The 17,157-nt window shown below is 37.6% G+C and overlaps 1 protein-coding gene across 1 annotated transcript in view; it reads left to right on the top strand.

Moving 5' to 3' along the window:
* The window catches only part of WDR7 (WD repeat domain 7), a 338,052-nt gene that overhangs the window by 265,871 nt on the left and 55,024 nt on the right, over positions 1–17,157 (top strand). Inside the window, exon 26 of the mRNA XM_081802523.1 lies at positions 6,813–6,912. Coding sequence (XP_081658649.1) covers positions 6,813–6,912 — 100 coding nt within the window. The remainder of the gene's footprint in view (positions 1–6,812; positions 6,913–17,157) is intronic.

Genomic DNA, 17,157 nt, shown 5'->3' with positions numbered 1-17,157 from the left:
TGGGTGGCTCAGTTGGTTAAGCGACTGCCTTCGGCTCAGGTCATGATCCTGGAGTCCCGGGATCGAGTCCCGCATCGGGCTCCCTGCTCGGCGGGGAGTCTGCTTCTCCCTCTGACCCTCCTCCCTCTCATGCTCTCTGTCTCTCATTCTCTCTCTCTCAAATAAATAAATAAAATCTTTAAAAAAAAAAAAAAAAGAAATGATATAGTTTCAAACCAAAATCCATATTATTGGTATTAGCAACTTTAAGCTGAAATTAAAATAATTTGCAATTATTATCAGGTTATATTTGCAAATCACAAGTATTTAAGAAATACATTTAAAATATCTGGGGGCATAAATTATTTCCCTTATTTATTAGCATGTTAAAAGTCAGCACTTAGTTGCCCTAGGAAAATAGCACATTAACCACATCTAATTGATTCTTTCTGTAGCATATCTTCGGAGGTACAGCTCATACTGGTTATGGTGAAGGTGATAACTGCTAAAGTGTGCGTGTGCTCATGACGGGAAGGGTTTGTCATGCGCCAGGCACTGTTCTGAGTACTTTGCATGTATTAGCTCATTTAATCCTCACAACAACCGTAACAGGTACTCTTACTGTTCCTGCTTTCATATAAGGAAACCAAGGCATGGGCAGGTGACTTGCCCCAGGTCACAGTTACTCAGTGGCAGAGCCAGGGGATAAGAACTCTTTCCCAGCCACCATACAATACGTCCTTAACATGCACAGTATTTTCCTTGCAGAAATTCTGCTCCCTGTACAACCAAGGAAGTGTTTCCAGTTCTCCTTTTAGCACCATGGCTACAGTGTGCCCATAACAAGTTCTTCCGGAAGGGAAGTAATTCACCTGTTAAATATTTAACAGTGTTATTCAGGAGATATCTATTGACTCTTGAAAGTGTACAAGAGGCTGAACAGGAAGGAGGTGATGAATTTCAAATGAAATTCACCAGTAGCCATCACCATCCCAGAATGAGGGATTTTTCCTTTTTGTCTTTTGAACTGGTACCCTCCACTAGAAAGAAGCACTTCTAGAAAACATTTCCTCACCCTTTACTGCTCGCACCCCCAAAAACTAAAACAGGTCCCCTTGAACTGGTGCCTTCGCCAAAGCCACTTTTCACACCTTGCAAACACATGAGCAGCCCGGAGACCTGGAGTTCTGAGGATAGTGTAGGAACACTTTCTATAAAGTACTTCCTGATTTACAGAGCGCCCACCCTTGATTGCCATGGTGCATCTGTGAGAGCTGACAGCCAGTGCTTTGGAAAACCTCCTCATTTTCCTAGCCCTCACGTGGTGGCCCTTGGAAGAGCTCTTTGGCATCTCATACGGGCCAGCATAGGGCTTGGGGCAGGCCTGTTGTCAGTGGTACCTTCTGTGGTCAGTGTTTTCTGTGCATTGCTCCACTACAGAAGGCCTGTGAATTCTTTCGCACAGAACAGGTTTGCCTGTGTTTAGGGCTCCAGTCTTTTTTGTGGGTTATTGGGAATATGTTGTGGATGTTGAGGAGTCTCAGCCCTCATCTAGAATGTACGATGAGTACAGAGATGCAGAGTGTTGATTAGTTTTTAAATAATTTTTGTTTATATTAATAAAAAACATTCATGCATATCCAGCAGAGTGTAACTGAATGAATCAATCTCAAAAGTTATTTCATGCAAATTAAAATAAAAATGTGATAACCATTATTTCTCTTGTGTTGGTGAAAAAGAAAGTTTGGTAGTACCAACTGGGAGCACTCTTTTACTTTTAGTGGGAATTGAGGGTAAACTGGCATTACCTATCAAATTAAAATGTATGTATACTTTAATCCAGAATCTCGCTTTGGGGATTCTATCCTACAGAAACAGTCACCTATATATATAAGGATCCATATACAGTGTAACTTAACTGTCAGGAAGGGAATAGTTAAATAAAGGACTATACATACACAGGAGTACAATTCAGGGATGAGAAAGAATGACATGGGATCTTGTATACTGACATGGGGCGACATTCCATGAAGTGTTGAGAGAAGGAAAGAAAGTTGCAGACTTTCCATACAAATGGTATTGAAGAGTGTTTCTTGTTGCTTTTTAATGCTCAAGGACATGATAAACAGTAGTAACTTAACATCCTGAGATCATTGGAGAGTACCCAAGTCATAGTTAAGAAAGTGATTTTACGGGTTCCTCCCAAATCACACTTTTGCCGAGAGTTGGATGTTTCCTTTTCCTGTGTGTTTCCAAATTGACTTTTAAATTTCACATCAGTGTTCTCTTATTTGAAGGCCATTTTTAATAAAGATAAAAAGGTCTCAATTTATAGGAGACTATAAATAGAGAGTACCAAAGTTATTTAGAGACTCAGGCACTGGGTGCTTGGCAAACTCGTGAGCAAAGTGGTTTGCTCCAGGATCCTGCACTCAGTTCACATTTGTGTTTCACACCCATTGTGGAGTGGATGACACCCCATTGTGACTTAGTCCTGAAAAATTGAAGTCACAGATATGGCTTTGGAGAAATAATCTATTCCAGTGTTTACTGATGATTGATAAGTTATTTCTTTTAATTATGTTTTGTGTGATAATACCATGTTCATTGACATTTATGTATGGTGTTATATCTTGCAGATTCTTAGCATAATTTTTTTTTCCATAACAACACTTATACCAAAAATACATATTTTCTTATATACATCATTATTTAGACTATATTTGCCTTCTTGAATTTCAGTTCAGGTAATCTTTTCTAGTTCCCTAAGGTATAATTAAATAGTTTCCATTATGAAACTATCAGCTGCATGCTAACATACCCAGGTCACAGGGACCTTTACAGATAATTTCATACAAATCTGCAGTTGTTTGTCTCAATTAAAAATGTATTTTTAGAGGGGTCATGGCAGTTTCTTGACTTCTGTTTCTTAACTTCTGCCTAACTTTTCTGGATAGTTTTTGTTTCCTTTGTTTCCCCATCTCAATTATTATTTTAGACCCTATAAAATATTCATTGGTCTTAAAAATCAATATGTTTTGCATAGCGTGTGTACTAGTCACTGGAGGATAAGTACAGTGTTTGAACTTCTTACTGCATTACTTTCTACTGCTCATTTGGACCATATTTATGTATTCATACATTCAACAAAAGATAAAGTCTCTGGTGGAGAGAAACAGCTATAAACAAAATATTGTTTAATATCAGAGATGGTTAAGTACAATAAAGAAAAAAATAGGGCGTGCCTGGGTGGCTCAGTTGTTAAGCGTCTGTCTTCGGCTCAGGTCATGATCCCGGGGTTCTGGGATCGAGCCCCACATCGGGCTCCCTGCTCGGCAGGAAGCCTGCTTCTCCCTCTCCCACTCCCCTGCTTGTGTTCCCCCTCTCACTGTGTGTCTCTCTGTCAAATAAATAAACAAAATCTTAAAGAAAAGAATAGGATAATGGACTACAGAATAACAGAGGAAGGGTTACTATATTAGATAAGATGGCCCATGAAGATCTTTGTCAAGATCACCTTGGAACAGAGACCTAAATGAAGGGAGGGTACAAGCCATGGGGATACCGAGCAGATGAGGTTTTCAAGTGGAGGGAGCAGCAAGTGTTAAAGCTCCAAAGTGGAAACATTCTTGGCATATTCGAGAAAGTACGTGAGACCAGTGTAACTAGAGCAGAGAGAACAGGGGGAGAGAAGATGAAGTCTGAGAGATGGGATCACATCATAAGGGTCTTGAAGGGTGGTTGTGAACATAAGAGAGAGGTGGTTTGATTAATGGTTGAAAAGGATCACCCTGGCTGCATGTGGGCAGTAATGAAAGTGTGGGATCAGTGACTAAATTTCTTGGATGATGACCACCCCAACCCCAGTAAGAAATATATTTTGTAACATTACTTGATTCCAGTTTACTCTTCTTTCACATACTTGTAGTGTTCTCTCTAGAGAGAGACACTTAGGAGAGTTTCCTTGTGATGGGCCAAGTTTCGGAGATCCTTGTTCTGATTTGAATATAATAAAGGGATTCTTACCAGATTGTTACCCAAGAAAGCTGCCCAAGTGACATGTTATCGATGTAGTGAACTGGGGACTGAAATACCATTTTAGAAGACGCAGCACACATCAGTCCTCACTCTGAGAACACCCCCCTCCCAAATTTTGAAGGAATTTAAGATTTTCATGTAGGATCAGGTCGCATCTAGAATAATTTTAAAAACTAGTGGATCTTCCTCTTCAATCCATTGATACCTTTGCAGGTAGGAGCAACTAATGCATATCTCACTATTCCTAATCTTGACAGTCCCTCAGTGGAAAACTAGTTCTAGGAGAAGAGTAGTTTAGGGGTATGATGGGTTCTGGAAACCCTCTTCAGAGAGAGGCTCACTGCAGCCAGTCTCCCAGAGTGGATACTTGTGAAGTGACTACATACACACCATGGATTTCTTCTGTTGAAAGAGACACTGTTAAAGGAATAAAAAGTTTAACAAGAAATCCAAAGATAAAAACATACCATAAGACCGTCACTGTCCAGAATTGTTTAAGAGCTTGTTTAGAAGTATTACTCTGGCAGTAAATTGCAAAGAATGATAAATGCAGACCTGTAATATATGGTCCTTTCAGGAAAACTAAAGATTTGATACCAAGAATAGATTTGATCTTTTTTTCTTCCGTAAATTATGGTGTTTATAGACAATATAGAAGGATGAGGTTGATATCCAGAGCATAGAAGATGGCCAATGTAACAAGAACTTTTAAAATTCTAGTTTAAGTAAATTTTGTCCACATAAATGTATTTTACCACAGGTTTGTTTTGAAGAGGATTATTTTGAGGGTAATTATAGTCATGTTTTGCAGACAGATTTCAGCAGTATTGCAGCTACATCTGTGCAAAGTTTAATAATAGATTTTAAAAATACTTCTGGAAATTTTCTTTTCTTGTGGCTATTAACCTGAACAGAATAAATATTTGTTAAAACATTTGTTAGCTATTATGTTCCATGTTACTGTAATTGGGAGTAAACTATGTGTGCTTCTGTGTGTATAGATGTAGGTGTAGATACATAGTGATGCCCAAAGCTTAAACCACTGTATTGATTCAATAACAAAATAGTAAATGTTTTTAAAGTCTTCTAGATCATTTTTTTTAATTTTCAAGTATAGGAACATTGAAATTTGAGTGCTGATCCCTACCTTCTCTATTGAGGGAGAGTAATATGAGGCTTCAGACAGAAAAAGCTTTGAGAAATCAACCTTACACTAACCACTTAATAGTGGGGAAGCTTCTTATGTATCAGGAGCCTTCAGTGCCTTTACTTCCCTCAAACCAGTGTACAAAGAGGACATTCCATACCTGAGCACAGCAAAACCAGCAGGACATCCTAAAGTAGTGTCTCTCGTGCAACTAAAAAATGAAGCATTATTAATCTTCCACTGAAGGGAAAGGAGTTGCGTTACTGGGTAAGGCTTAGGGATAGGACAGAAGTATTGAATCCACCACTTGCTCATAAGTAACAAAGAGTTTTAAAACAGTATCTCATTTTCCAGATTTATGAAATGTGTGTGAATGTTATAATGCCATCTCATGCCCAGATGGCTTTATCACAATGTCGCTGGTTTCACAATGCTCACATTTAAACCTCTTGTCTGTCTCTCAGCCTCTCTTACCAGAATTTCAGAAATGTCGTCACATGACCTAGTAGTTTTTTTACTCCATTTCAAGAAAGCATTAGAGAAATATTTCCTCGCTGTCATCTCCTTTACCTCCCCTTCCCATCTTTGAAAAAATAATAACAGAAAAGTTAGGTTGGCAGTATGACACCACAGAGAAAAAAGGCAAGGAATGTGTGGTAGAATTGATGTAATATCCTCATAAATATTTAGGGTAGGTCACTTGTTCATCTGGGCACCTCATACTGAGACAATAGCACTAGATAATGGGAAGGTATATTCAAAACTCTTTAGGGATATAAAATCATACCTTATTTACACTTATAATAATTTTTATTCATATCTTCCCAGGCTCTAGCCAGATGGCCATGAATCATTATGGCAAAGAATAGATCAGAAATTCAGATACCTAATCTACTCATGCAAATTAACTTAGAGAAAAGAGAAATAAATAAAAATAAATTAACCTCTTATAACCTTCAAATCATCCTCCCTCAGTTTTCTTTTCATGTAATGCCACATAAGCACCAAATGTGCTTACTTAAACTACCTATAGTCACAGCTGTCATTTAGATAAACCGGCAAATGCGGAAAATCTGTGGAATTTGCCAGATAACTTTTTTCTTATGGATAACTTACCAATTTCATTCTAAATTATTGATATGAACTTAAGTATAATATTAATGTAGCTTTTCTGTAGTCCGCTAGAAAGTATGTTTCACTCCTTAATATTGTAATAAAATGTGAGAACATAATTAGATTGAAGATGTAAGCCTTTTCATCTTTTCCATTCTGTTTAAATAGAAGTATTTGCATAATAATTACTATAGCAGAACTGAGTTTTCTTATTAAATCTTTTTTGTATTTGACCCTATTTCTTGCTTGAAAATTCAAAGGTGTTTGTAATGAGGAAGTTGTTTTCTACTGAAAATAATTAATAGCCTAAGTGGTATTCTGCATCATTTTTCTTTCAGTTGATTTTAAGAGTTACTAAAATGAAACAGTTCTGAAAAATCTTGATGTATTAATTATAGATATATTTATTTAAAAATATATATCAGAGCTGACTTCCATCTTTGAGATATGTTCTGTCCACTTGCATGTGCAGGTCATCTCACCTGAGTTTTTTGTTTTGTTTTTGTTGTTGTTGTTGTTAAAATGTTCAATTCAGGTTCTACATGGTCAGCTATTATGAGCGGAATCACAGAATAGCAGTTGGAGCTCGCCATGGTTCAGTGGCCCTGTACGACATCCGGACTGGAAAATGTCAGGTAAATAAATCATTGTGACTTCCTCTCTGTAAAGTGTGGAAGTTATTGAAAGGAATAAGAGACTAGCACTTTACCAGTTGACGTGCTGAGCTGCTGGAACATTATGGATAATGCTAAAGGGATCAATAGTTTAATGAAGGACTCAAAGAATATAGAGCCCTACTGTCTATTCACCGGCATCGAAGGGTGGCCACAGATGGGTTCATAAGAGAGCCCAGAGAAAGGTGGTTCTGCTTGCCAGCGACTTTGCAATAAGTCTCTTCGTTTAAACAGTTTTCTGATTCTTCTGTTTTTGCCATGCATTTTTTTTTTTAAGATTTTATTTATTTGAGAGAGAGAAAGAGCATGTGCAGGGGGGAGGGGCAGAGGGAGCAGGAGAAGCAGACTCCCCTCTGAGCAAGGAGCCACGCAGGCTTAATCCCAGGACCCTGGGATCATGTCCTGACCTGAGGGCAGACACTTCACTGACTGAGCCACTCAGGCGCCCCTGCCATGCATTTTCTGAAAGAAGTTTGATGATACGTTATTATGATTAATGACTAACCAAAAATTAATTTTCTAAGTAAAATGAGGGATTTGGCAATTCTAAGATCGCATTCTAGGCAGAGTTCAAGAGAAGAAGAAAACCACAACAGCATTTAGTATGGCTGTATAAAAAAGAAACTAATGAAATAATATATTATTTTTATACTTTTATAACTCTTTTTATTTTTGTAACACTTTATTGTTTATGAAGAATTGTTCTTGATTTTGATGACTTGATTCTCAAAATGTACCAATTGGTTATGGCAAGTCTGGCCCCACTTTAGATATAAGTGAATCAAAACTCGGGGAGACTTTGAATCTCTTTATCCCAGAGGTCATACTGTTAACAAATGGCAAAGCCAGGGCTAAGCTCCCCTGTGATCATGGTGAATTTATAGTGCTCATTGGTAAATAGTTCCAAGTCATAACTTCTTATGTTTCATTATAGCATTTATCAATGCTGATCTATTCAGCCAGATTAGGAATTATATTCACCTGTATTAGATAAGTATATATTAAACTGTATTAGGAATTTCCAGAAGGAATATGAAGAAATTAATAATGATATAGCTAAAATTTTAAACTGCCTCTTAAATTTAATAGGCTATTAATTAATTCTCCAAAAGTTTCCCTGGCTGCTTTCCATGAAAACAGTAGTGCTAAGAGCTGGTAATAGATGTTGGGGGTAAAAATTTCAGGGGTCAGGCATGTTTAGAGGATACTGTTGGAATGTTGAACACGTTTCTTTATGCAAACTTTCTCAGTCTCTAATGTGTGAATATGCATTTTGTGCGATGCATAGAGGACGCACCATTTGCCGTACTTGTGTAACTGTTGAATTTTGTTTCTGTGATTTTTTGACATTAACTCCTTATCGATGGCCATATTTTTTTTTTTTTTAACTCTGAACTCTGACTTTGAGCCGTGAAATCACTCTAAATACTTTTTTAAAAATTAAGTTCCATGTCGGGCACCTGGGTGGCTCAGTTGGTTAAGCGACTGCCTTCGGCTCAGGTCATGATCCTGGAGTCCCTGGATCGAGTCCCGCATCAGGCTCCCTGCTCAGCAGGGGGTCTGCTTCTCCCTCTGACCCTCTTCCCTCTCGTGCTCTCTGTCTTTCATTCTCTCTCTCAAATAAATAAATAAAATCTTTAAAAAAAAAAAAATTAAGTTCCATGTTGTTTGTAAGATTCTCTCCTAAAAGGGACAGATTCTTCAAATAGTATTTTCAGAATCTATTTTGGTAAGACGGTTTTTAAAAATGAGAGTACATTATTACTAGCAGACTTGAGAGAAATAAATCACAAACATCGAGACGGTAAAGACAAAAAAAAAAAAATAGAACAAAGGGACCTTTTCAAGCTTCTTTAAAATTGAAGTATAGAAATCCGAGAGAAGACTGCTATTGGAGAAGAGGCACAGTTGGCATCAGCAGAGAGAAACGTGATGCGCTGTGGCACAGTGAAGTAACCCAGAGGAGTGAAGGAAGAGCAGCAGTCAAGAATCAAGGACAGAGTACCAAACTGTCCTGCACTATACATTTCTTGACAGTCGTCTTCCTCCTCGGTGGTCTCAATGAAGGTCTTAGGAACATGCAAAAAACATAATAATTTGAATATTTTATTCTTTTTAATTAAATTACTCAAGATACACTTAGTAATCAAAGGCATTCTTTCTTAACAGGAATTTGTAATGTCATTCATATTCCATTTTATTTTCTGTCCATCGTTTTAGTACCTTTAGACATTTTAGTGCCCCCAGATTTTTTGGTCTACTTCAGCTTCTTGATTTTGATATCCCAAACTACCGTTAGTGTTCTATGACTGAATAACCTTTACCTTCCAGCTCTGTATGAAAGTAAAGGTTGCCTTTTCTTCTAATCATTCAGAACATGAAAACGAAGCTAACTCTCTAAACTCAGTCTTAACTACTTTTGCCAGTTACCAGTTACATCCAGTGACAGTAACACTTCGGGGATTCTCTTAACTCTTTCATGGTGTCAGTGTTGTAGTATTTGAAATAAGTGAGTCAACAGTTGAAAGAGAATACACAAGTATAATTGGCATGTTCAGAAATGATGTCTTACAGGTGAATCCAAGGACTAGGAATTTTGAACTGGGAATGCAGTAATGCGTTTCCTGAATTAGCTATTGGAATCAGTTGACAGAGTGGGACAGTTTTCCTAGCATGAGCAAAGACTCGGAGATAGGACCTAAAACGTGTAGAGAGGATAATCAGTAAATTCACTGGACTCTAGGGAGTGGGATTCCAGTTAGGTGGAAAGATAAGATATAACCACTGTACAGGGAGAGTCACAGCTCATGGAAAATCTGCTGTGGTCTGTCCAGGATGCCAGATGCTGAGAGAATATCCCCGGGCCCAGTGGAGGCAGAGAACCCAGGACTGAGGGAGAGCGGGGAGGACATGTAGATTCCCTGTCGTTGTTACTAGATTAGTTGGTAACAGCATAGAAACACTAAACCCCTTTCCCTTACCTTTTGGCATTGGCTGCTTTTTTTTTTTTTTGACCCATTTTCTATCTACTTGTTCGTCCCAAACATACATAATAGGAGATAATACAAAGCCACAGAATAAATACGCATATCTGTCTGGAACATGAAGTTTACTTAACTGTTCTCAAGCTCTTGCCCAGATCGGCCTGCCCCCGTTTCAGTAAATGAAGTTCTGCTGGAACACAGCCACACTCCTTGCTTTGAGGGCTGCGTGTGGTGCCATCCACAACAGCAGAATTGAGTTGTTGTAGCCGGCAAAGCCCATACATGGTCTGCAAAGCTGAAAATATTTACTCTGTGGCCCTTTACAGAAAAAGTTAGCTCACCGAGGAGGTAGCGAATTTAACTGCAAAGTCTGTTAAAACGCTGCAGTGTAACGTATCAGAGAAGATGAATTAGAAACTGGGCAACTTGCATCCCATCGCCACTGCTTGTGAATTTCATAACCTTGGGGAAGTTTCTCAGCCTGTCTGAGCTAAAGTTTCCCCACCATAATCGGTGATAGAAATAGTACCTGTTCTTGCGTGAGAAGTAAATAAGGTAATTGATGTGAAATTCTTCGCACAGTGCCTGTCAAGCTGTTAGTCTTTGGTAAGTGCTGGTTGTTATTATATTCAAATGAACTTGGAAATACATCACACTGCAGTTAAATTACATTAATTATAGAGAACGTGAAAGGTCACACGTGAGACATGAGGGTGTTGGTAGTAGACTCTGGGACCAGTTCACAGTCGTCAGTGAGGAGCACTTTGGTGGACAAGTTAAGCAGGGCTGCCTTAGGCCATGTGTAGATTTTTTCTTCCTAAAGGTAGTTCTTGCCTGTGGTGTTAGGCTGACTCTCCACTGATTGTGGAAATCAGAACTTTGATGCAGTTCAGTAGTTAAAAATCCTATTGTGTTGCTGACTTCACTTTTACCTGGCAACTGCTAGCAATTTAGGCATATACCTGACTCGGATTTTGCTTAATTAAAAAAAAAGAAAGAAAAGTAACTCCCTATGAAGTACTTAAATTTTGTTGATAGGCAGTATTCTTGATAAGCAGGCCAGTTAAATTCCATGAATCCTTAGAGCTATAGGTTTGTGTGTGGTTAAATCAGCGATGAAAATCCTCCCTCTAGCAATATTTGCCTTTGGTTTGGCAGACTTGATATTATGTCTCACTGATTTCCCAATCTTTTTGAAACACAGTCTTTGTAATAAATAACTGCTGGCTCTGTGCAAGATTCTCTTAGGCTCGTGTTGGCTAGTTTTCCTCTCGAAGTTTGTACCGTGTCACTTGGAGGTATCTGATCCACTTTGGTAAATACAGATACTTCCTTTTCGATAGTGCTCAAAAAAAAACCACAGTGATGTATGACAGAAAGTATGGCAGAAGTCTTATCTAAATCTTGAATTACTAAAAGAACTTTATTATTGAAAAGTTTAAGTTCCTTAAAAAACTCATTTTTGAAGTCTTTTTTTTAGTGCCTGGAACATAGTGGATGCATAATAGAATACATGTTGATCAAAAAAAACACTCTTGAGTCTTTGGAGTAAAAAATATAAAAAGAAACATTTTATGACATGGTAAATGAAACTAAAGTATGGCTTAATTATATCAAAAATATATGGGTAATTTGGGGCATAGTTGTATTTTGGTTTGTCAGAATCATCTTATGAAATTGTTTCTAAGGGATATCTTATAGGATATCTTTTCAGAAATAGCATAGAGAACCTCTTTCTTATGAGTCATGAAAGGTACCTATATTTCTGTAGTGGACCATGACCAGGTCTGCCATAGGCCAGATAATGAAGGAAAAAATAGAAACAAAGATTGATTGTATTCATAGCACTGTGACAACTGAGGTCTAGCTATAATCCATTCTAGACCAGAAGGTAAATTCTGGAATGCTGATGTGTGACCCATCACACAGCTTAATGCTGTAAGAAGTAATGAGCCCGCATGTTGAGTTCCTCTGGCCTTAACAGATTCCTTACTCTATGTAGGATAGATGCCTTGAACTTCAGATGTCACCTTGTAATTGGGCTCAGCCCAAACTCCAGGCCCTGAGGCTTTTATCTGCTAGACATTTCCATTTCGCTATCTTGTCATTGTTTCAAATTCAGTGTTTTAGAAAATCTAAGCCTACATTCTACCAGCGTCTTTTCTAACCTACCTTTTTCTGTTAATGGCGCAATTATATAATGACATCACAGTTCTTACTCCTTGTCCTTTACCCATCTATATCCAGTCACTGAATTCATTGCTCTTTCCTTAACAGTATACCTGAAATCTACCTTGTCCTCTGCTAACAACCTAAATTAGGCCCTTGACCTTTGTGCTTCAAGGCCTTTGAGATTCTGGCTTTGATCATCATAAATAATCCCCTCCTCCTCTGAGCTGCATTTCATTCAATAACAACATCCTCTGTTTTTCCCTATCATGGTCCTCTCCCAGTGTACATAGGAAGCATTCAAAAATATCTGTTGGATGATTCGTTGCAAACAGTGAAGATTTCAAGAAGTGCCCCTTTCCAATTACTTTTGTCTTTAGGTTATATTGAAATGTCTGCCTTCACTGAATATATACAGTTGCTGTATACTCATAGGTGAAACACTCCTGCTTAACAAAAATGCTGAGGATAATCCACATTAAAATAATGAAAATTGGCCCTGTTTTCATTAATAATTCTATTGAAATTTATTTTCCTTTGACCTTCCTTTGATTTCCGTAAACCCACTATAAGTTATATGGCCCTCTCAAATTCTCTACTTGTACCCATTTGTCTGGCTCAGATAAATTATAATCATTTCTTTGATAGTATGTGCAAAATACCAAATTTGATACTAAAATTAATTAGCAAGTTATATATGTTCTCTTACGTATTAGAGCAGCTTCTGGAGCCTGACTTGGATTTGAATCCTTGCTAGGCCCTTATTAGCTTCGTGGCATGAGCAAGGTCCTTAAATGCTCTGTGCTTTAGTTTATTCATCTACAAAATGGACACAATAACTCCCATAACATTGTGTTGTAAAGATTAAAAGGATAAACATATATAAAGCAAACGTCAGCCAATAGTAAGGGCTTAAAAAATTTTAGCCATCATGATTATTATTTAGTCATTGCTTAAATAAGACAAAATCAGTCAACCTCATTCTCTTCACTCCTGCTGTTATACATTAAACTTCATACCAGGTAGATTTATTACAATTTCTTTCTTATGATTTTCTTTGCTGCTCTTATTTCCAGACTACTTGATTAATCTTGCAAGTAGAATGAATAGAATATCAAATCAAGTAATTAGCAGATTTCTAGATTATAGTTACTGATCTGTCCTCATCATATTCTTTTTTTTTTTTTTTAAAGATTTTATTTATTAGGCAGAGAGGGAACACAAGCAGGGGGAGTGGGAGAGGGAGAAGCAGGCTTCCCGCGGAGCAGAGAGCTCGATGCGGGGCTCAATCCCAGGACCCCGGGACCATGACCTGAGCCGAAGGCAGACGCTTAACGACTGAGCCACCCAGGCACCCCTCATATTCTTTTGTTTGTCCTAATTTTCCATACCATAAATCTGTTGTCCTACTGATATTTTTTCTTCAATGATTTTTAAAAAATCATTACAAATACTACTTTTAATGTTACTGCTATATTAGAATCTTTCTGAGTAAAGTAATTTTAGGCTAATTTTTAAATACAGTATTCTCAGCTGCCAGCATTTCTCAGTTGTTGGCTCACCTGTTTGCATATATTTAAAGTCTTATATTAACCACCACTGGATTTTTTTTCAAGGACTTTTATTACTATATAATTTTCCACATCTGTTTTCTTCATCCTTTTTAAGATATAAAAGATCAAGTCAGTAATTCAACCTTTTTATTATTATTCTTATTTTCAGTGTCTCGTGTTAGGTAGCATAATTTTTTGTAGTTTCTCTTGGTTTCAACAGGAATAGTTGTGACTGTTCTCATTCTCCCTCATTTGTATATCATATATTACTTATCCCTTCATTACTTATCTACTGAAATTCAGTCTAGTTTATTTATTAACTTAACTTTTTATGTAAATCACAAGCCCTTTTTATGTTGCATAGGTGGGTGGCTGCTTTTATAACTCAAAAGAAAACTGTAGTTAGAATCTTAAGGTTTGTTGTTACTTGATTTTTATTAGGTGTGAGTTGGTCTAAAATTTTTTATTCTGCTTCATCTCTGGATCTGGCGGGCTATGGCCAGTGCCCGATTCCATTTCTTCTTTTTGTCAACAGGAAGCTTCCTGTAACAGTTGTGTTGTTGTTCTTGTTGTTGTTTTTTTCTGACAGAAGTATTTTGTTTTCTTTGACAATAATGATCCACTGATACTTAGCCAGTCAAAATTGAGTAATTTGTGTAATTTCCATTCTCCCCGTGAGAAGTCTAGATATAATGTTTGAACGATTAGCATTTACATGAGAACAAGGGAAGAGGAAGATATGGAACAGCTGATGAAGGAGAAATCTACCTGCTTTTTTCTCTGGCATTCCATTTTTTCCCAAAATGAATTATATTGATTGCGTCTTTTGATTATAAATGTAATTCATGCTCATTTAAAAAATAACCTCAAACAGTAACAGAATATTTAAAGTGGAAAGTTAAAGTCCAGCGTTACCTGTCCCTTAGAGTTAATTCCTGTTTTAGCTGTTTGTTGTAAATCCTTTGAGTCTTCTTTCTGTAATATACAAATAATATTATCCCCTTCCTCTTCCTCAGTATAATTGTCTTCTGCAACATGTTTGTATTTTTACTTAACAATGTATTATCTCTTCCGGTGACTCCATCTATCTTATTCAATAATGGCAAGTATGTGATGAATGCCAACTGCAAATAAAACAGGCACAGATCCTGCCCTCAAGGAGCTTCTGTCCTCGTGAGAGGAGACAAACAAGAAACTAAACAAGGAAACATCAGGTAGTGGTAGGATAATACAGTGGAATGACTAGGTACCTACTTTGGGTGCTCAGGAGTAAACAACACACTGAGGGGATGACTGTGCACCATCTAGAAGAAGGGTATTATAAAGAGTAGGTGGTACAAAGAGTAGGTCAGAACACTGGAAAGTTTGGGGAACAGAAAAAAGGCAAGTGCAGAGAGCACTGGTTTTGTGAGCAAGCAGAAGGGAGGGTTGAGGTGGAGCTGGATAGAAGGCAAGGATCCAATCCGGAAGGCCAGGGTGGGGATCTCAGATTTTATTCTAGTGTGATGGAAGGCCTTTAGTGAATTTTAAGCAGGGAAATTATATGGTCTGTTTTTTAAAATTATTTTTTATTTGTTGTTTTGGAAGGCTTGTTCTTTATTTCACAACATTGGAATCATAATAAACACACTACTCTGCAAGTTGAAATCTTAATAGTGTATCATAGCTAGACCTCCCAGTTGAAAACCATTAATCTAGCATGTTCCTTATAAAATATGAAATACTTTAGGAAACTATTTTTCTGTTGATGAGATATTCAAATTGAATCCAGCTTTGCATTCTTACAAACAAGGCTGCAATAGACATTTTTGAATATATGTCTTTATACACCAGCGCTTTTCTCTCTGTAGGATAGATTCTAAAAATTGGAATTGGTTTGACCCATTTTTATTTTAAAAGACTGCTTGCTGCTGAGCTGGGACTAGGGTTGTTGCAGTAGAGATGGAGAAAAGCAGGCAGATGAAGGAGAGCCAATAGGTCTTGACTATTGTTCAAATGTAGGTGCAGTGTGGGGCAGTTAAGGGGGAGGCGGTGGTGAGAGAGAGAATTCAGGGGTGATTCAGATGGATTATGATGCCCTAACAACTGGGAGAAAAGCAGGCGAGGAGTAGGGATGAAGCACAGGACTTCATCATTGGACATACTAAATGTGAAGGGCTATTTTAAACTGTTAGGATGACTGCATAGTATTCCAAAACACAGATATAGGAGAATTCATTAACCAAACTTCTCTCAATTAACATTGAAGCCCCCCTCCCCCCCACCATTTCTCACCATTATAAACAGTGCTACATTGACTAGCCTGATTTTTATAACTTTTTATGCTGCCTATCTGATTTTTTGGGGTAAATTCCTGGTTGTAGAGTGCTAGGTCAGAAGATTTGTGCATTTGATTGCCAGAATGCTCTGAAACTCTTTTCCCACAGTTTATGGGCATTAGTTTCTTTGCACCCTCCCTAGCATTCCTGTGAATAACAGAATGACTCTTGAACTGCAATTATTCTCATAAAAAATGAAACCCCACAGTTGGTTTATTTTGCCTCCTATATTTGTCATCTCACATGACAGACTGTTTATTCATTTATTCAGGAGTTGTCACTCATTTTATTTTTTAAAATATAAAAAAAGTAAAATTAAAAGTTAAAAAGTTTATGATGGCTCTTCTCTGTTCCAGACACCATATTATAGGCAAGACATCAAAAAATAAACACGAACTGTTCCTACCCTCAAGGAATTTATAATCTGGTATGGAAGACAAGACATAAACCGGTGGTTGAAATACTGTGATCATCCTTTGCAGCAGTGCTATCTAGAATCCTGTGGGAGAACACAGGAAACACCAGCCTAGACTTGCTTAGGAGTCTAGGGAGAACAGTCTGGCAGCGTTCTCTAAAGGAGAGGACATCTGAATTGAGCCATTAACAATTAGGAGTTAGGCAAAGAAGGAGAAGGGCAAGGGACTTTATGCCAGGCAGAAGGTACAACATCTGCAAAGCCCAGAGGAGCAAGAAAGCATAGGGGAAGCATGCTTGCCAAAGACTAACAGCTGTTTTCCTGGACATATGTGAATGGTTCATTTATAGCAGTTTTCAAATTAGCATAATACGTGGAATTGCACAAATCTTAGGTGAAAAACAGTTATTCCAGTAGATACATAGAGACACCTCTTATATGTGACTTATTAAACACTAAGTAACAAATTTTCTAAATAAAGTTACATGGTGTTAGCAAAGTGTTAAACAACTGAATGCTAGCATTTTCCGTAAATAATATTTTTAGGAAAAATGGGGCTTGGCAAGATATGAAAATGTTTTCAGCATGAGATTTAAAGAACTCTAATAAAAACAAACCAGTATAGTCTGCAAGAGACTCATTTTAGACCCAAAGACACCCCCAGATTTAAAGTGAGGGGGTGGAAAACCATTTACCATGCTAATGGACACCAAAAGAAAGCTGGGGTGGCAATCCTTCTATCAGACAAATTAGATTTTAAACCAAAG

This window comes from Leptonychotes weddellii, chromosome 13 (assembly GCF_054177405.1).
Source record: "Leptonychotes weddellii isolate Sample4059 chromosome 13, ASM5417740v2, whole genome shotgun sequence".
Lineage (NCBI taxonomy): Eukaryota > Metazoa > Chordata > Mammalia > Carnivora > Phocidae > Leptonychotes > Leptonychotes weddellii.
Note: the sequence above shows the minus strand (reverse complement) of the source record. Positions and strands in the feature narration are given on the sequence as shown.